Consider the following 20,703-nt stretch of genomic DNA (forward strand, 5'->3'; position numbering starts at 1 on the left):
AGCATTCTAATGATATTGGTTATATATTATGTAATCATGATATTGGTTATATATTATGTAATCATGATATTGGTTATATATTATGTAATCATGATTTAAGCTAGAAAAATTGGTGGGAAGCTATTTGCTGACAAATAGTTTCATTGCATTTAGGTTCAGATATAATGTATTGATACTGAAAAGATGGCCACACTCATTAAATAATTGCAATTTCCTCTACATTTTCAACCTATTAAAAGAATGCAAAGTGCAAAGTGGTGATAAGATGTGACATTAGAAAAATATTGTGACTTCCTCCTCCATATTCCAATAAAAGCCCTACCTCACCCTTAATCCCCAACTCTGGCGCCATGGCTCTCCTTCCTTGTTGGGTCTGTGTGCTAGTCATTTGCCTTTCTACTTCTTTAGCGGGAGCTTCAGAGCTCTCAGATATGTATCCTCCTTTGTGGAAGGAGAGTCCTGGTCAGTTCAGTGACTACGCTGTGGAGAATGGAAAGTATATTATTGACCCCTGGGTGTTCCCTGAAAGAATGGGAATGTATAAAATCCTCTTGAACCAGACAGCCACTTATTTTGCAAAATTTGCTCCTGAAAATGAAGACAATATTTTATGGGGATTAGCTCTGCAGCATGGCTGGCAATTCAGATCAGGTAAGATAGATTGCTGTTTTCTTTCTAAAGATTTAGCAGTATAATAGTGGACTATTTGAAAAATAAGGTTTTGTATATTCCATATATATTTTTTGAATATTGCTTATTTTCCTTTCCTCTTTTCTCCTCCTAATCGTTTTTTTTTTTTTTTTGTAATTCTACTTCTCTCTCTCCACAAATCCTTCCCACATGGACTGTGCATTTCTATTAAAAATTTAATTGAGATAGGAGGCACAGCGACCAATCCCTAAAGGACATTATATCTAAGTGATTGAGCATTTTACAAATATTTGCTGAACTTCTAAGTGGCACACTGCATCCAAAGCACTGGGATGAACCAAACAGCGAAGGGATAATATATTACAAACAGACAGTGATGTCAACTTAGCTTGAACTTATAAAGTTTTAAAAGTGATTACCTGATGGTTGACATGGAATTACCAATAAGTAGCACCTTGTTTGGGGGGACCATTTTTCTACAAGTGACTGTTTCTTGAAAATAAGGCACCTTTGTGTGCATATGCAGAAGATATGTTTTGGTGCAAAATATTTATCAAAAATATAATTTTGTTCTGGCTGGTAGAAAAAGCTCATGAGAAAAGTGGTGCTTGCTTACACCTCATGCTGATAACACAGCCCACAAGGAAAGTCCTGAGAAACGTATGAGGAGAATGACAGTGTCATTTATCAAGGAAAATAAATATTATTTTTAATATTTATGTAGTAGATATTCACCAAATGAAACATGTTGGATGATTTCTGCCACTTCACACAACAACTTTATGATATAATGAATATCATTACCTCCTTTACTCTGAACATCATATCCATAATTTTGATCAGGAGGTAGACGAGGCAGTAAAAGTATGAATACTCACAAAAGCAAATTATAGGACTTATAATTTAAAAGTCAAACCCTGTCACGTGGCTGAAGAAATTGCGAGGTAGAAAATAATAGAGTGATGTGTATACATACACAAGGAATTCACGGAAAGTGTTTTTTTTTATACTTTCTGAGAGTGAGGAATGATGAGGAAGAGAAATGCCATTCTTATTGAAGGTTTAGAGCATTATTTAATTTTTAGAAACTTGCATGCAGCCGGGCGTGGTGGCACACGCTTGTAATCCCCGTGCTTGGGAGGCAGAGATAGGAGGATCGCGCAGGTTCGAAGCCAGCCGCGCGCGCTGGCTTAGGAGACCCTGTTTCCAAATAAAAAAATGTAAAAATAGGTCTGGGAGTGTAGCCCGGAAGTAGAAGGGCTTCCAGGAATCCCAGTACCACCAAAAAAAAAAAAAAAAAAAAAAAAAAAAGAAAGAAAGAGAGAAAGAAAGAAAGAAAGAAAGAAAGAAACTTGCATGCATATGTGATTTTAATAAGATGAAAATTAAATAACAAGAAAAAAAGAAATGTTTCTGCATCTACAAATAAAATGTATTGAGTTCAGTAATAAGCATGGCTAGTTTTATAATGTGCAAAACAAATCAAAGTGCATTCTCTCTTCTCTAGGAAGACTAGTTGATCCCACTGGAAGGACAAACTGTGGCTATGAGTCTGATCATCTCTGCATATCTGTGGACAGTTGGTGGGCTGGTAGGTTCTCTTAAATAGCAAAATTTATATTACCCTAACCTCCCCATCCCCCACCCAGGAAAATAACAAATGAGCAAACATTCAACCTAAAATCTTAGGGACGGAAACAAAACAAAAACAGAATTTCTTCTTTTTAAAAGTGGATCTACTTCACTTTGTACCTGGATCTTTATGTCACATTATAGGAGTTAAGAGCCACAATCTCTACAATCTTTTAGGACGTATTCAGTTTTTCAAGGATGGACTAAAACAGGGAACTGCAAAGGTCCATGGCCTCTGAGAGACCAAGAATGGAAGTTAGGTGGAAGATCCCAAAGGGCCAGGAAGTCTGTGGAATGAGGAAAGATGGAGAAATGTGATACGAGACCAAGAGAATAATGCTTTGTCATTTTGCTCCTAGCATATGTGATAACATTGAAATTCATAAACATGACAGAGATTACTATTACTACAATTCATTTGATCAAGGCTTTAGTTATAAACTTAACACTAAAATAACCAGAAGATATTTTCTAATTCTTTAGCTTTGTGTTTTGTTTGAAATTAATTTATAAAGCAACTTCTTAGAGATATTTCCTAATAATCACAATCAAGATCACATTAAATTTCATTTTTTCAAAGTAACACTTACAGTACATATCCCTCTTTCCTTCTACTAACTTGAGGCATTATTTTGAAACACTCACCAATAGTCATACCCAAAGATTTGGAATTGAAATTGCTTTTCTTGGATGGCTTGCTAGTTGATGTATCGGCCCACTGTGTTGGGGGTTACAGGGCCATATTCACAAATGGCTGTCTACAGTGAAAAGTATTGTGCATCACTGATTTCCATTGGAAATCAGTAGCAATATCTTACTAAATGTAATTAGTTAAGTCTGTAGGAATAGGTTATTTGTAGGTTATTTGTTTTTCCATCCAATTATTTATTGATCTAATGATCTCTTGCCAGACTCATTAAAATATTCTGTATTAGGGGCATAGGATAAAGCAAGGATTTAGTGATATTTTCTTTACAAATTAAACTTATATGTATTAAATAAGGAATATACATTTACCAAACTACAGTCATGGTAGAATATTTTAGAAAAAATATAATTTAGAACAAACTTAGGCACTGAATATTACCAAGCCCATTAAACTATTTTTGTTTTGTTAGTCAAGTTTTTTTAAATAAATGCATAATATAAGTGAATATATTAATAGATATCCATGATTATTAAATTACATTCACTTTTTTTGCAGTATTTGGGATGGAACCCAGGGGCATTCTACATTTGCACTACACCCCCAGCCCTATTTTTTATTCTTTATTTTGAAACAAGATCTCACTAAGTTGCAGAGGGCCTCACTAAGTAGCTGAGGCTGAGAACCTGTGATCCTCTTGTCTTGGCCTTCCAATGACTGAGGCACTTCAGAATTGTATATCTGATCTTTAAGATGATTTTGTTCAATATTTTTTTAGTGACTAACTTCTATCATATTTGATAGAAGGGCTTACTTAAAAGTATACTTTTAAAGTGACATAGGGCTTACTTAAAAGTATACTTTTAAAGTGACATAGGGCTTACTTAAAAGTATACTTTTTGACGTTTGTTAGTGCTTCTGGTAACAATATTCCTTTTGTTATTACAGATTTAAATTATTTTTTGAATGCATTACCTTTCCTTGCTGCGGTGGATTCTGGCATCATGGAGATATCTTCAGACCAAGTCAGGCTTTTGCCACCACCAAAGGATCAGACGAGGTTTTGCTATGATGTTTCTAGCTGTCGTTCATCCTTCCCTGAGACAATGAAAAAGTGGAGTGCCTTTTATCAGGTTTGTTCTTTAAGTTTCTTAAGACATAGCAAGAGCATTTCTTTAGTTCTGTAATACTTTTATCTAGGATTGTTCTTTAATAAAAATGTAAATAGTTATGCTAAATATATCAATAGTACATATTGTAGTAGGACATTGCATGTCATCGACAACCACAAAATTTAGCCATTATTCTCACATCAAACAAATTATACCACAAATGGTGAGAATACAGAATATTTTGCTACAGGTGAATAGGTCAGTAAGCAAACTGGACTATTTTAAACTTCAGGTCAACTATGAGATCTTGGAAGATTATGAAATTGGTTTTAGACCAACTATATATCATTGACAGCCTAGTTGTCCTAGGACAGCAGGATAGGTTGCCGAGATAATAAAAAAAAACACCCTGAGATGAAATATGAGATACAAGATTTACTAAAAAACACAAGGACGGTCCAGTGACAATAGGTTGGACAGGTATACCTCTGCTCAATGGAGTACCTCCAGTGCCTCACCAAAAATTAGCAACAACTATTTCACATGACACTTTGTCCAGAAAGCAACCAATTAGATAATACTTTCCTCTCCAACATGCTCTGATCTGCACTAGTTATCATGTGTAGAGGAGTTTCATAAGTTAGTCTACAGAAGACATAACATCATTAATTTGCTTAGATTGTCTTTTTCTTATATGACTAACATCACAAGGTGTGGCTGTCATGAAAGAAAGCAGCTTTTTTGTTTTTGCAGATAATGTTAATTTGACCAAATTTCTAGCATACCCTAGAGAAAGCAAGTTTCCATCAAGAGAATATGTATCTGGATATTCTGGCCCAAACTTGCTCAAATTGTTCCATTAACTTGTCTAGGTTTTGGGAAGTTAAAAAGAGGGTATCCAGGAGCATATTGTCTCACTGCTTTTTTTTCGTTAAGGATGGCACACCAGTCAATCAACTTATTGAAATTAAATAGTAAATTATCATATTTGGTAGAGGTACAAAATTATATATTTTTCCGAACTAAATATTCAGTGACTCAAAACCCAGTGGTCAACATAGATACAGACTAAAATCACAGATGAAACATTATTTATTAGTTCTTTAAATTAGTAATTCACTACTTTAGAGATAATTAAATGTAGCATTCAAACAAATTTTTCCTTCCTCTTATGATTTTATGGCAATTTTAATAACATTTATGAAAAAAGACTCCTGGCCAGTATAAAATGTGAAATTTTTGAAAATACTTGAAGCTCATTTTTTCTAGATAAAGATGAATTGCTAAATGTAATGCATATTTTCTCCATTTACAAAGGTTAGATACTAAGGTGTTACATATATTAATTCTTAGAAACATGATTTGCTTTTTATATAGAATATTGCTCAATTATATTTCTGTACAGAATTGATTTTCAGGGAGAGGACATTTTAGAGTTGCTTAAATACTAAAATGTTTCTCCTTTTTAGTATATGCGATCACCTTCTAGTGACTTTGATGTCCTGGTGAAATACTTATGGGATGCACATATCTTATCCTTGAAAAAGTCGATCAAAGCATTTGAAGATAGGTAAGAATGAATCCAAAGTGATCTCTCTTTAATATGCTAAATGATTTTTGCCTTATTTACACCATTTGTTACTCAGCTAGACTGATAGTGATTTCCAATCTGAATATAAGATAATGGATTTCACCACTGGAGATGCTAGTTTATTTTAGCACGATACAACATAGAAAGTATTTTATGGTGAAGAAACAAAATTATGACAAAAGGATTGCACTAAAAATCAAACAACATGCAACAAAATTTTTTAATTATTGAAGAAACAATATAAATATGTAGATAGATTTTATTACTTTGATCATAGATATGAGTTATAGTGGCATACACATGAGAAAATATCAGACAGCTTCATGGTTTTTCACAAGAAAACCTAGAAGATCATCAAAGCACTCCACATAGAGGGGCACCTAGAAGTGTGGGTGTAAGCATAATTTGGATTTGGAAGTAAATAGCACACTCTAAGGCATGATATCAACCACCCAGAGTAAGGTATGGGGTAGAAACCCAGAAAGGGTAAGAAGCAGAAACAAAGGAAAGGATTTTCAGTGGTATTTTATCAGTAGATGCATAAATCCAGGTGGTAACACGTGAGCTTTTCATGTTCTACTCTCATGGTTTTTTTTGTTTTGTTTTGTTTTGTTTTGTTTTGTTTTGTTTTGTTTTGTTTTGTGGTATGTGGTTCATGGAAACCCTTCTACCTCTAAGCTACACTCCCAGACCTATTTTTATTTGGAAACAGGGTCACTTAAGTCAGCAAGGCTGGCCTCAAACCTGCGCGATCCTCCTGTCTCCGCCTCCCAAACACGGGGATTACAAGCGTGCGCCACCATGCCTGGCTTACTCTCATGTTTTTTATACTCACTTGATCATCCCTCAAGGTAAATGCCTTAGTCAGCTGATCACAGGACATTTTCTCTTCCTGTTGATATGGCTTCAACAACTGAGTATTAATTACATCAGGCAATGAAGGAGTTTGATCCCTTGGCAATGTCTGTGAAATAATTTGGGGTTACATTCATTTCAGCAGCTAGAACTAACTTGCTCTTTCTATGCTGATAAGAAACACTCATGAGATTATCCAACAAGCATCCCAAGTGGTGATGATAAACCTCAATAGATAAGTACAACTTTTTTTTTTTTTTTTTGGTGATACAGGGGATGGAACCCTTCTACCTCTGGGCTACACTCCCAGACCTATTTTATATTTTATTTGGAAACAGGGTCTCTTAAGCCAGTGCAGCTGGCTTTGAACCTGCACGATCCTCCTGTCTCTGTCTCCCAAGCGCGGGGATTACAAGTGTGCACCAACAATCCTGGCTAGAAAAGTACAACTTTGAATATAGGATCATAAATACTTTGAAATTTATGGAAGGCTGGAGGTGTAACTCAGTGTCTGTAGAGTGCTTGTCTAGCATGTCTGAGGCCTTGGGTTTGATCCCCAGCACTGAAGAGTCAAAATAAATAAATTCAGAGGGATTGCAGGTTTTTTCTTCTCAAGTGTATTTCTTTTCCATTATAAAATTAGATATTCAACCACGTTGTATTAGTTTCTTTTTTTAACAATTGAGTCACATTTGAAAAAAATCGAGAAGTCACATTTAAATTTTTAACAGGCCGGACTTATTTAAAAATTGCTCCAAAATCATTCAAAATGAAGGGTAATTTGGGGGAGTGAGAGATATACATGTTAAGCTTAAAGTTCCACTGACACATTGGATACCTTCAGAAAATAATGATTATAACCATGATATGAGTCATAATCGTTGTAAAGAACATGAGTTTTAAAGACTGATTGTCAGGACTAAATCTGTTTTTGCAGTTTATTAAGTGTGTGACCCATCATTATGTTAGTTACATTAAAAAAATAGCAACAGAACCTACATCTTAAGCTTCCATGTCAAGCCACAGAGGGTGTGTACTGCTCAGAGGGATTAGGCTAGCAGGGAAGTTCTGCTGATCTTTCCTGGCCTCCCTTTTATACTCCCATGGGGGCTGACTTCACTGGCCCAACAGAGATGACTGGGGAGCCTCAGTTCTGTGCTTACCTCATTCTTCATCAGACGAGTCTGAGTGTTTTCCATAGTGGTGGCAGAGCTGCAAGAGAGAAACCAAATTGTGACAGTTTTATTCTCTGCTGTATCAAATCAGTTAATATTTTATTGTCCAAATCAAGATGGAGGGAAAAGTGGTCCTAGAAAGTTAAAGGAAAAAAGACAGGATTTAAAAGAGTGGGAGAGCCGGGCATGGTCGCACACGCTTGTAATCCCAGCATTCGGGAGGCTGAGACTGGAGGATCGCGGTTTGCGGACAGCTTCAGCTACTTAGCGAGGCCCTCTGCAACTTACTGAGACCCTTTTTCAAAATAAAAAAGAATAAAAACTAGGGCAGGGGGTATAGCTTGGAGGTCAAATGCCCCTGGGTTCCATCCCCAAACACGCAAAAATAAAATAAAGAGTGGGAGAGTGTTAGGGCCACAGATGCAAATTACTACACACTAACAAGCAACCTTAAAATCTTATAAGTCACTTTCTTCAGGCGAAAATAATAGGATGTGGTTATCTAAGTGACACAATAGTAATACTGCGTGGCCCACACAAACTCCAATAAAACTCTATGGTCTTAATTCTAAGACTGATTGACTCTTGTATCTATGTTTTTATTTTTAATTTATGAGAAGGTCTTAAAGTTTATTTCTATTATTTTTATGGCCAATTCTCTCTTACTCATTAGATCAGCTGACCAATGCATCTTTCAGCTAAAGCATTTGGAAAAGTTTCTGCTAAATTTAATTTCTGTCTTGTGACTCTTGTATGTTGGACTGATGTCCTCACTCTTTTCTTTTCTCTCTTTTTTATTTACAAACTGTTCAATACACTATCACTAGGCTTGATGGCTTTTGCTCAAAATCCTTATGAATTGATCTTTTTTTATCTTTATAGACATAGTTATAAAACAATTCACTACTTTCCACTATAATGATTTGTACCTGAAATAAGAAAGTTCCATTTTTTTTTTTTTTTGGTGGTACTGGGGTTCCTGGAAGCCCTTCTACCTCCGGGCTATGCTCCCAGACCTACTTTTTTATATTTTTATTTGGAAACAGGATCTCTTAAGCCAACGTGGCTGGCTTCGAACCTGCGTGATCCTCCTGTCTCCGCCTCCCATGCGCGGGGATTACAAGTGTGCGCCACCACACCCGGCAGAAAGTTCCATTTTTAAGAGACTTTTTACAGTGGTTTTTAAACTCCAATTACTTAGCAAATTAGTCAAGACAAATAACTAGACGTCTATTTTGCTAGATGTTCAATGTTTTAGGGACTCTCCAAGTCAGAAAAGTCAACAAATTTTACAATGAACGTCTGAGTCCAACAATTGTAACTTAGATCTTTGATATTTTTCTATTTTCAAAAAATATTATTTAAACATTTACTAACATTCATTTATTATATGGTTTCCCAATATATAATGTTCCTAATTCAAAGACAAAGTGAAAATCAAAATATTAATGACAAATGGGATGGTCCTTTCCAGTCTTAACTTTTTAATTATATATCTTCACATTTCCTGAGGTCTAAAACCATCACACCTAAAACTTATTTTTCTAAATAAAGCATAAATTTTATTTAGTATCAAGAGGCAATCATTTCTGAAGGAAGTCATATTGAAAATTGAAGATGAATAATTATAATTAAACTCTTTTTTTGGTTGTTTTAGATATGCCTATTATTCTAAACAGGAAGCTAAATTTGAGAAAGAATGGTACACTGCTGTGGAGTATTTAGGTGTAGCCTACATTCCTACAACCTTGAAAAGAGTATACGAGTCCCAGAAGGGCCTGCCACCAAAAGTACTTGTTGATACGGATATAGCCCCTTACATCACTGACTTTACTGCTCTTCAGAACACAGTCCTGTTGGGTCTGAATTTTCTTAGCAGGTTGGATGAATCTACAGGTAAGAATTGTAATAGTGTAAAAATCAAGACTATGCTGGACAAATAGTGATAGACTAATTGAATCAGAGCTAGAGACATCACAATATATACTCCACAAAGAAATGTAGGATCTCCTATGGCTCTTCTTGGCATTTTTTTTTAAAGAAATAATCACTCTTGATATCTGGCAGAATCATTGAGCCACCTTAGTCCTCGCACTGCTGGCCTGTCCTTTCATATGGAATAGACATTAAACCTTGGTGTGCATCTATCAACTAAAGAATTCTTTGTTCCACACACCCATATGTATTTCTTATTTTTCTCATCAAAACTTTTATTTTTAAACGTCTTACTTTGCTCTTAAGCTAAAGAAAAAAAAAGAAAGTTTTTAAAAAGCCTGTCATAATTTATTAAAGTACTAGCAGCTTGACTTCTCCAACTTATAATACTGTTAATCATGGAAAAAGTCCTCTGGTTCATTGCTTCAAATGGACTGAATCCTTCACCCAAACTATAATCATAATTATACTATTAGTGTTCTTCAAAGCAAAAAGTTCAAATCAGAATATATATATATATATATATATATATATATACATACATACAGAGAGTAAATTAAGCATAAATAAATAATATATATTAAGAAATAAAACATTGCATTAATGGAGTAACAAAAACATTCAAATACATTAGGGACTTGGTGCAATTGAAGCTCCTTCTTAGATGTTTCTTTTGGCTGTGCAAGTGGTACACTCCTGTAATTCCGGTTACTCAGCAGGCTGAGGCAGAAGAATCTAAGTCTGATGCCACCCTGGGAATTTAACAAGACTCTCCCACAAAATAAAAATTAAAAATGGATGGGACCATATCTCAGAGGTAAATCTCCAGTACCCAAAAAAAAGTGATGGCTCTAGTGCAGAACTGTAAGTTAGCAGGTAGCTATGGCACAATAATAGGGAACCAATTTTTTTTTAATCTGTGGAAATAATTCTTGAACTTTATCCCATAAAATGAGTTGATTCAAGTCATTTGGTTTAATAGACATATAATATTGAATTTAATGAGTGTACCACAACTGTGCACATTATTTATTATTATAATCTATTGTTAATTATGCAAAAGTTGTATTCCAGATATACTTCTCTTGGATAATTTACTACTTTGCTACTAAATTAATAAAATAAAAAATAATTATTAGGTCATGTATTGCTAAACAATACTGCCAGTAATGTACAGTGACATGCAATGTTTACTTTTCTTGTTATAATTGATTTTTACCACTGATTAGTAGAAGGGAAATTAAATAAAATTGATTAATTATCTATTGCCAAATAGAACCAAGAAATGTTTTCAGGAATATACTTGTAGTAATTTTTTTATTTTTTTTCAAGGTTCATTATCTCTGCTTTTATGGAATACGTTAATGAAGACAGAAGCTTCAAGGAAGCAAGTTCTAGAGATTTTTGACAAATTATTGTGTAATAACTAAAACTTCTGAAAAGATTTAAAGTATTATAAATTAATGTTTTGACAAGTAGTAATTTTAATTAAACTAAAGCCATGTAGTCTTGTTATTTCTGGTACTTTTTGACTGATTCTCATTCATTAAAAATTTGTCCATGCATTTATGCCTTTAAATTCAAATTGGTATCTGATTATTTTGCTTAAGTAATAGTTCTTTATTTTTAAATTCATCAATACTTAAATGGTAAGGAGCTTGCAGGAATCTATAAAAATAATTACTAAGAAATTAATAAAAAGCTATTGAATTTATGTGGCTTTTTTGTTATCTTATGTAACATAATATCAGAAAACTTGGAAGGAGATAGTCTGCTGATTAATAACCAAAATCCAGAACATTTTGAATTGAGTCAATTTAAATGTATAAAATTCTGCCATAATGTTAATTCACTTTGGCTTATATGAAAAGGACTCTATAAAACACTCTTATATGAATTTTTTTGGTAAAGCTAAACCTAAACTTTTTTTTTTAACAAGTAAATAGATTTTCTTTGGGTAAGATTGATAGGATGTTTCTGTGTTCAAATCTGCTGTGAAAACTTGATCTATTCTGCATTTATTGATTTGTTTTGTATCTTTCTTATACACTTTTGAACTGCTGCCTATGAAAATTCTACATAGCATAATTCCTAGTATTTTGAGATGCTAGCTGTTGCCTATAGGACAGACAAGATTACGTTTAACAATAGACTTACCTTGTGGTGCATGCCTGTAATCCTAGTACTTGGGAGGCCGAGACAGGAATATTGCAGGTTTGATAAAAAGCCTCAGCAATTTAGTAAGACTCTGAACAACCTAGGGAGGCCCTGTTTCAAAACAAAACATAAAAACCTGGGGTTATAGCTAGAAAGTAGAATGCCTGGGGTGGGGGCGGCCAGAGGAAATACAAGTGGACACTAAAGATGTGACCCTGCTTGTCCTGGCAGCCATAAATGTCCACTTAATTATATAAGCATAATAGGGCAAAACACAACACGTCTGCGCACATCCATGCTGATATGGGTGTGTGCCATATTGCCCAGAACACTATATAAGGAACAGGAACAGGTCTGTAGAATGAAACTGATTCTTTTTTTTTTTTTTTTTTTTTTTGCAAACCCAGGAGCATTTGACCTCCAAGATACATCCCCTGCCCTATTTTTTTTATTCTTTATTTTGAAACAGGGTCTCACTAAGTTGCGGGGGGCCTCACTAAGTAGCTGAGGCTGTCCGTGAACTGCGATCCTCTGGTCTCAGCCTCCCAAATGCTGGGATTACAAGCGTGTGCCACCATGCCCGGCTTACTGTTGTTCTCTTAATGGCGACTGTGCATGCTTTTTCCTCTCTGGGGATCTCAGCACTGAAGCTTCTCCTGCAATCACAACTGGCCTCTGACTCTTGGCATAGTTGGCAGGATAAGGTGAGTACCTCCCTTGCTCTTTTGGAGTAACAGCTCCAGAATGAACAACATAAGGTGGAGGAAATGTGCTAAAAGATTGGAGGATGTATATTTCCTGCTGAAAGAAGTCCACAAGGCTTTGAAGGTGCTGGAGCTGCAACAGGCAGGCCCTGGGGTCCCCAGAATGGAGCTTGTGGTCAGTGTGAACAAAGCCCACCAGCCCCTTGCCCGAACCTATGCCAACAACCACTGCTTTCCTCAGCCTTGTGCGTGGTCAATCAGGAGACATCAGTCCAGGCCTGCTTTCAGGAGGAAGTGATGCGCCCAACCAACTTCCCATCTGGGAGACTTGGCTCCATTTCCACTCTTGGTAATTTAAAGGGACCTCAGCCTTCAGGAGGATTGAAGGAGACCAGAGAGCTGCTGGTGTAGGCCTCAGAAAGCTGGGGCTAGGGCTAGCACAAGCTAGGGCTTGGGCTAGCACACCTAGGGGCTGCTGGATGTGACTCGACAGCTGTATTCTACTGTTGGAGAGGCATGCAGCCTCACAGTCTCACCCACGGTGCCAGCCAGTGCCCAGCCAGCATGGGGCTGGGACCTCTTCCCTGCTACAGTAGCAGAGGCATGCACCCTATGAATTCAATCACTTTGGGCTTGGCAGGGTCATGCAGGCCCCAGCAGTGGTGATGATGGAGTGGCTGGATTGGCAGAGAAGATAAAATGCCAGCCCAACAAAATACTTTTGGAGCTCTGGTGGCGGCTTTGCTCCTACCCAGATATATACCTCTTTACCTCCAAAAAAGACCAAGGAAATAGCCCAAGAGATACTGTGACTGATTTTCTCCCAGACTAGAGACTCTGCTGGGGTACCAGGTTAGCAGGGGGAAGCAGCTGATGCAAGGCCACATGTGAAATTGACTATTTACTGGTCCCCCCATAATGTGAAACGCATCTTAGTGTTAGTTAATAGGAAGCAGGCAGCATTATCCTCTTTGGTAACCCAGATAAATTTACCAGACCTAAAGCTGCCATAGAGGGACGAGGTACATTTCATTATGGTTCTATGTACCCCAGTGATTTGGGGAATAAAACATCTGCCTCCTAAAGAATGTGACATGTATGTATCTCTCATAGCTGTGTATATATCCTGGGGTGGACATATTGTAAAGACTGACCATGCAGACAAGTTTGGTGGCTATCAGTGCATGTGATAACATCATCACTAGAAGATAATGCTCCCTTACAACTCCCACAAGCCACAAGGACTGTGAATGCATGGCAGCACAAGCTACCAGGGAACATGAGAAAATTGGACAGATAATACTGAAGGTAGAAGAGGCAAGTGTAATTCACTGAACTCATAGTCCATTCATATTTCCCATAGGGTCAGTGCAAAAACCTGATGGTTCCTCATGCATGAAAGTAGATTACTGAGAACTAAACAAAGTGACACTGCCTTTGCATGCAGAGGTACCCCACATTTCAGAACTGATAAATTGCCTGTCACATGAACTGGGATAGTTCCATTATGTTGTAGACTTGACAAACACATTTTCTCCATTGACATTACCCCAGAAAGCCAAAAGTAATTTGCTTTTACTTGGGAAGGGCAGCAATGGACCTTTTCGTTATTGCCCCAGGTATAGTCAGAGGGACAGTCAATGGGCTCTCAATGAAGACAAAGTACAGGGACCTAGATATTTTGTCAAATTCTTGGGTGTTATCTGGTCAGGTAAGACAACGGTGATACCCAAAGCAGTAACAGACAAAATAGAAGCCTATCTTCAACCAGGAACAGTTAAATAGTTACAGACATATCTGTGTTTTTTTTTTGTTTTGGCAAACTCTAATTTTGTTTTTATCACAGCAGTGGAAAGAGGCAGAGGAGTGCCACACCCTCATTGAAAAACAGTTAGCAGCTGTGTACACTGCCCTCTTAGGGCACCCATTATATGAACCCATTAAAGGTACTGGGTTAGCGATGAAGCAGACCACCTACCTCACTGAAGTTTGGTTACGGTATCGGACTTGTGCCTCCTGGACAGGGGTAGCACAAACAACCATTATGGCCAAGTTGGGGACATATTTAGAACACTGAACATGGTAGCCCTTTGTCTAAAAAGCTACATACTCTTCTGGAGCCAGCACATCATTTCCAAATGACAGCTCCCTTGGAAGCCACCAAGTAGAAGATGCCCCAAGTCCTTATGAAGAAGGGAAAGCTCCAATACCTGCAAGAGTGTGGTATACTGATGGCTTCTGTCGTGGGCAGCTGTAGCTTTACAGCTTTTTGGTATGAGACCAGTGTGAAACACTATAGCCAATAGACTGAACTCCAGGCAGTCTTACTGGTTCTCATGATGGAGATTGGGCAGTTACATGCTTGTAAAGATAGCTGGGCTGTGCAGTGGAGGATAACACTGTTTCTGCCCCCTTGGACACTGACCATTGTGGAGCAAGGATATGTGGGAGGACCTGTAAAATCGGGGCCTTCAGGAAGGAGCTACTATACATTATGTTCTGGGGCATAAGCCTTTACAGACCCTGCATAATAATTCTGCTGACACTTTAGTTCAAGTTCAGGCTCTTTGACTACTCCTGAAGCCCTAATTGGTATCACTGTGGTTACATATGAAGTTAGGAATCATAGGTGCCCACACCATGGGTCTGGTGGCCCAGTGATGGGAATTGCCTGTTACCCATGCTCAAGTGCAAACACTATTCTATATAAGGAAGAGGTCTATAGAATAAAGCCACTGTTGTTCTCCTAATGATGACTGCACATAATTTCTTCTCTCTGAGGATCTCCCTGTTAAAACCTCTCCTGCAACCACAGCTGGCCTCCGATAATGCCACTGGGTTCAATCCCCAGTACCAGAAAAACAGAACAAAACAAAATAAAACAAAACAAAAACAATGGACTCCAAGTAAACTTACCCTAAAACCCACTCTTTCTAAACTTTTTTGTTGTTGTTCACATAGAAAAAGAGCTGACCTCTAATTTTCTTATCATTTCCCTTCTGATGTGTTACTGACAATTGGAATAGGTCTAAAGGGGCAATTGAAACCAAACCACCGTATGAATAACTAGCAATGCATTCAGAAAAATTTTATTCTGGGATAAAGGAGGAAAATTTTTAAGTTCAAAATATAATCGCTCGTGTTATGTCAATCTTCTTAAAAAGTAAACAGGACCAAAATGTTTAAAGGACTCTAATGCATGAATGCTTAAATGAATATGTGCTTCCACTAGGTGGCACTATTGGAAGTATTCTGACTGTCTCCTTGCATTCTGCTTTACAATTTCTGATGATATTTCAATCATCTGGCATCTTTTATTTATATATTTCTGATGCCCTTGAAGAAATATAAACACCAATTCAGCAACAATTAAATAGCCAGATATCATAGTCCTAAATCTCTCAATATTGAGAAATAAACCAAGACAAGGAAGACATTGTAATGGGCCTAGAACCCATGGGCATTCTACTGAGCTACACCCCCAGCCCTATTTTTTATTCTTTATTTGGAAAAAAGGTCTTGCAGAGTGCCTTGCTAAGTAGCTGAGGCTGTCCATGAACCCTCATTATCCTCTTGTCTCAGCCTTTCAAGTACTGGGATTATAAACCTGTGCCTACCACACCCAGCTCGTATTGTTTATTTTTTTGAAATAGGCTCTCCCTAAGTTGCTAAGGGTCTTGCTAAGTTGCTGAGGCTTGTCTCAAACCTGTTTTCTCACCATCCCAAGTACTAGAATTACAGGTGTGTTCCATGCCAGTATGCCCAGCTCGATCTTCCTATCATCTTTATCTATTACTCTTTTATGTACTGCCTTCTTTTTTGCAATTTGCTAATTGTCTGGACATGTTTTTACTAAGGCTTTGCTATACTTACTGGAAACACCTGCGTAGTCACTGTCAGGCAACTATGTTATATTGAAAAAAGTATTGACCAACACAATATCAAGGTAGAAGAAAGTCAGAGGACTGATGCCACCCTACTTTAGGACTCACTATAACACTATAGTAATCAAGAAAGTGTAGTACTGGCAAAATAATTAATAAATATATCAATGAAGTTGAAAAACAGAACCTATAAATAAAACTACATAAATAAAATCTGCTCATATTGAGAAAGGAACAAAAAGAGTACTATGAAGAAAGATGATTTTTCAAACAAGGGAGAAAAACAACTAGATAGCCATATGAAACAAGTGAATCTATATGTGGACCTAATAAAAATTAACTTCAAATGAAATATGATTTTAAATGTAAAGTACAAGAGATTGAGAGAGCAAGGGATGAGTGGGTAGAGCACAAAGGAATTTTAAGTAGTGAACAATTCTGTATATATTTTCATACTGTATAATAATAGACACATAACATTATACATGAACTCAACCTTCACTGTTGAATACAACACAACTTGCCCTTGGATATACCAGCTGACACCTAGAAACTGAGAGAAATCTATCAAAAGCAACAGGTACAAACTTCTGAAATCATGGGAAGGAGGAACAACAATGGAGCAGTGAGCTCCCACAACCCCACAATAAGAAAACCCGATAACACACTTTGAAGTCAGTATTAAGAGGAAATTTTATAGCACTGAGTGCTCACATAAGAAAAACAGAAAATCATCAAATAAATAACCTAATGACACACCTTAAAGCCCTTGAAAAACAGGAACAATCTAACTCCAAAGCCAGTAGATGACAGGAAATTATTAAAATCAAAACCTATAAGATGCATATCATCAAGAGTGAACCTCGCTGGGCATGGTGGAGCATGCCTGTAATCCCAGTGCTTGACAGGCTTAAACAGGAAGATCACAGGTTCACCATCAGCTTCAAAAACTTAGTGAGGCCCTCTGAAACTTATTAGACACTGCTTAAAATGAAAAAATAAAATAGGGCTGGGTATAGCTCAGAGAATACCCCTTTTCAATCCTTAATACAATGAAAAAAAATAGTGAACCTTAATGAAAACTATGGGCTGATATAAAAATGCAGACTCATTGATTTTAATACATGTACTACTGTGGTGAGGATGTTGATAGTGGGAAAAGCTTTATGTGTTTAGGATCTGGGGGTATATGGGAACTCTTTGTATTTTCTGTTCCATTTTCCTATAAATTTAAATCTGTTCTAAAAAGTTTTCTATTTTTTAAAACACTAAATATTTATCAAAGTTTTATGGGAGTAAAGGGAGCAGAGAAGCAGGGTATATGTGTTCTACCAACATCTAAGAGTATTTATACAGCAAGCTTCTGTAACCTGTCCTTTAATTTGGACTAAGTAGCAATTAAATATGTGTACTTCTGTACAAAATAAATGAAAAATTAATAAGGATATTGAATTAGGCAGGTTAAAAGTTTAAAAATATATTAAGAATATAATTTTAGATATTATAACTGTATTCTAGATTTGTGTGGCTACCTTTCAGAATATAAAGAAAAGAGGTTGCATGAAGAGATACAAGAAAAAAAATTTATGACCAAGTGAATGTTATAGATGATAGGTTTTCTTTTTTTTTAATTTTTTTTTATTGGTGCATTGTAATCATATATCACATTGGAATACAAGTCTTGAGAGGATATACAAGCACACATCATCCAATTAGCCCTCATCCAGCCCCCATCCCATTCCCTCCCCCTCCCTCGATCCCATGCTTGTTTGGTGATTAACTTTGATACATTTGTTTATGTACCTCCTGCATTTTAAGGAGGCTCCATCCTCCCCTATTCCATACCCTCTGATTGGGCACCTTAGTTGCTTCACTATAGGGCCCTTTCTATAGCTTGACCCCTTCCTGTTGACCCTTTCCTCCAAGTTTTTGCTAATTAGCGGAATCATCTGATTTTTATTTTCTGCGATATTTCTCTGTGCATGTCACGTTGCAAGTACTGATCCCACTCTTGATGGCCCCTGTAATGGCCTGGCTACCTGGTGGACTGATCCAGACCTCACTGGCTCGAGCAGCGGCCTTGCCTCATGGGAGGCCCTGATTGTGGTCTTGCTGGCCCCAACACCGGCCTAACCCCTCAGCTGGCTCCAATCCTGGCCTCGGAGGACCCAGTAGCGGCCTTGCCTCACGGCAGGCTCCGATGACAGCCATTGGCCCCAGCACCAGCCTAACCCCTTGGCAGGCTCCGATCCCGGCCTTGGAGGCCCCAGCACCAGCCTTGCCTCATGGCAGGCTCCGATGCCAGCCTCGCTGGCCCCAGAACCGGCCTAAACCCTCAGCAGGCTCTGATCCCAGCCTCGGAGGACCCAGCAACCGGCCTTGCCTAACAGCAGGCTCTGATCCCGGCCATGCTGGCCCTGGCACCAGCCTAACCTCTCAGTAGGCTCTGATCCCGGCCTTGAAGGCCCCAGTAGTGGCCTTACCTCACGGCAGGCTCCAATGTCGGCCATTGGTCCCGGCACCGGCCTAACCCCTCAGCAGGCATAGATTATAGGTTTTAAAATTATTTGTTTTTAGTTTTTCCAAGATGGCGACGGAGAGATGCAGCATCCCTCACTAGCTGAAGCAAACTAAGTTCAACTACTGAGACAGAAGTGTCTTAAAAAAAAAAAAATTAAACGTACGATCCAAAACAGACTTGAGGAGTACGGCAGAAAAAAATCCAGCAACTGATCTGCAAGATTCACCACAACACACAAAGAAAGCAGATAGTGAGCTGAAGAATCGGCGGCCTGCGGAGTGCAGACACAGGCGCAGTGGCCTCAGGGCCGCTGGCCCAAACGGGACTTTTGGTTCTTTAACATTCCCAGAGAAGCTCTAAAATCTGAAAGTGACCAGAGAGTTCCAATACCTGAAGTTGCTAGCTAACTGGAGCTCCTGAGCGGCACTCAACAAAGGTGGCCCCGCAGACATGCCCAGAGATTGGCAGGGACCAGGAAGTGGACCTGCTCACCAAGGCAGTAAAAAGTCAGCAGGATACGGGAGAGCTGCCAGAGCTTCAGAGCCACAGATTGGACTGCCAGCGTGAATTCAGAGGAGCCATGGACCCGGCAAGCACACAGTGAGTATGACATATGTGAGTGTCAGTGTGTGCAAAGTGGGCCAATTCAACTCCGGGACCAAAGAAGAGCGCTTAAGGTGCGATACCTGCACGGGGCCACAAGGGGACACTCCAAGCAAATACAAGATTCACCATATATCAGCAACATAGTAGGACTGTTATCTCTTTTATTTATTTATTTATTTTTTACTATTTTTCTATCTTTTTATATTTTATTTTTCACTACTGCAATTTGGTATTGTTTGTTTTACTTTTTGGGTCTTTGGGTTTGTTTTGGTTTTTGGTTTTCTGGGGGATAAGTTTTTTTTTTTTTTCTGGGGGGATAAGTCTTTTCTAAAGTTCTAATACAAAGACTAGGATAAAAATAATACCCACTAACGATGGGAAGACAGCAGAAAACCAGACATGAGAACTCTGAAAATATGAGAACTAGGAATAATGGAGAAATGACAGAAATCACAAATACTGACCTACAAGAAATGCAGAAAGGGGAGTTCCGAATCTTGATCTACAATATGATGAAAGGATTTAAAACAAGTTTAGAGGAGATGAAAGATGAGTTAGAAACACTAAAAAAGAATCAGAAAGAGGTTTGGAATGAAATGAAAGAGTCAATAAATGAAATGAAGTCAGCAATAGAAAGAAATTCTGGAAGATTAGAGGAAATGGAAAGTAGAATATCACTGTTAGAAGACAGTTCATCCAACACCAAAAACACAGTCAGTAGTATGCAGAAGTCATTACAGCAACAAAACCTAAACATACAGCAAATTTGGGACAACATGAAACGCCCTAAATTACAGATAAAAGGCATTGAAGAAGGGATAGAGGTAGAGACCAGGGGCATCCATAATCTCTTCACAGAAATAATTTCAGAGAACTTCCCAAACATAGATCTTCATGTTCAAGAGACATACAGAACACCATTAAGACAAGATCAAAAAAGAACCTCCCCATGCAACATAATAGTCAAAATGACTAACATAGAGGCCAAGGAAAAGATCTTAAAAGCAGTGAGAACAAACGGTTGGGTGAAATACAGAGACAAAACAATAAGAATCACCCCAGACTATAAAACCCAGGTCATGAATGCCAGGAGAGACTGGTATGACGTGATCAGACCTTGGAAGAAAATAACTTCCAACCGAAGCTGCTTTATCCAGCAAAACTACTATTCAAAGTCAACGGCGAAATAAAAGTATTTCAGGACAGACAAAATCTCCAAAAATTTATGAATTCA

General features: G+C 37.7%; 1 protein-coding gene across 1 annotated transcript in view; it reads left to right on the forward strand.

Annotated features, from left to right (window-relative positions):
• Window positions 1-350: 350 nt before the first annotated feature.
• LOC308266092 (protein LEG1 homolog) overlaps window positions 351-20,703 on the forward strand; it is a gene marked incomplete at both ends in the record, with an annotated part of 32,773 nt that continues 12,420 nt past the window's right edge. The window contains 8 exons of the mRNA XM_080700120.1: window positions 351-651; window positions 2,159-2,242; window positions 3,878-4,062; window positions 5,511-5,611; window positions 9,320-9,558; window positions 12,563-12,703; window positions 14,078-14,169; window positions 14,305-14,484. Coding sequence (XP_080556246.1) covers window positions 351-651; window positions 2,159-2,242; window positions 3,878-4,062; window positions 5,511-5,611; window positions 9,320-9,558; window positions 12,563-12,703; window positions 14,078-14,169; window positions 14,305-14,484 — 1,323 coding nt within the window. The remainder of the gene's footprint in view (window positions 652-2,158; window positions 2,243-3,877; window positions 4,063-5,510; window positions 5,612-9,319; window positions 9,559-12,562; window positions 12,704-14,077; window positions 14,170-14,304; window positions 14,485-20,703) is intronic.

This window comes from Muscardinus avellanarius (assembly GCF_963383645.1).
Source record: "Muscardinus avellanarius genome assembly, chromosome: 8".
Taxonomy (NCBI): domain Eukaryota; kingdom Metazoa; phylum Chordata; class Mammalia; order Rodentia; family Gliridae; genus Muscardinus; species Muscardinus avellanarius.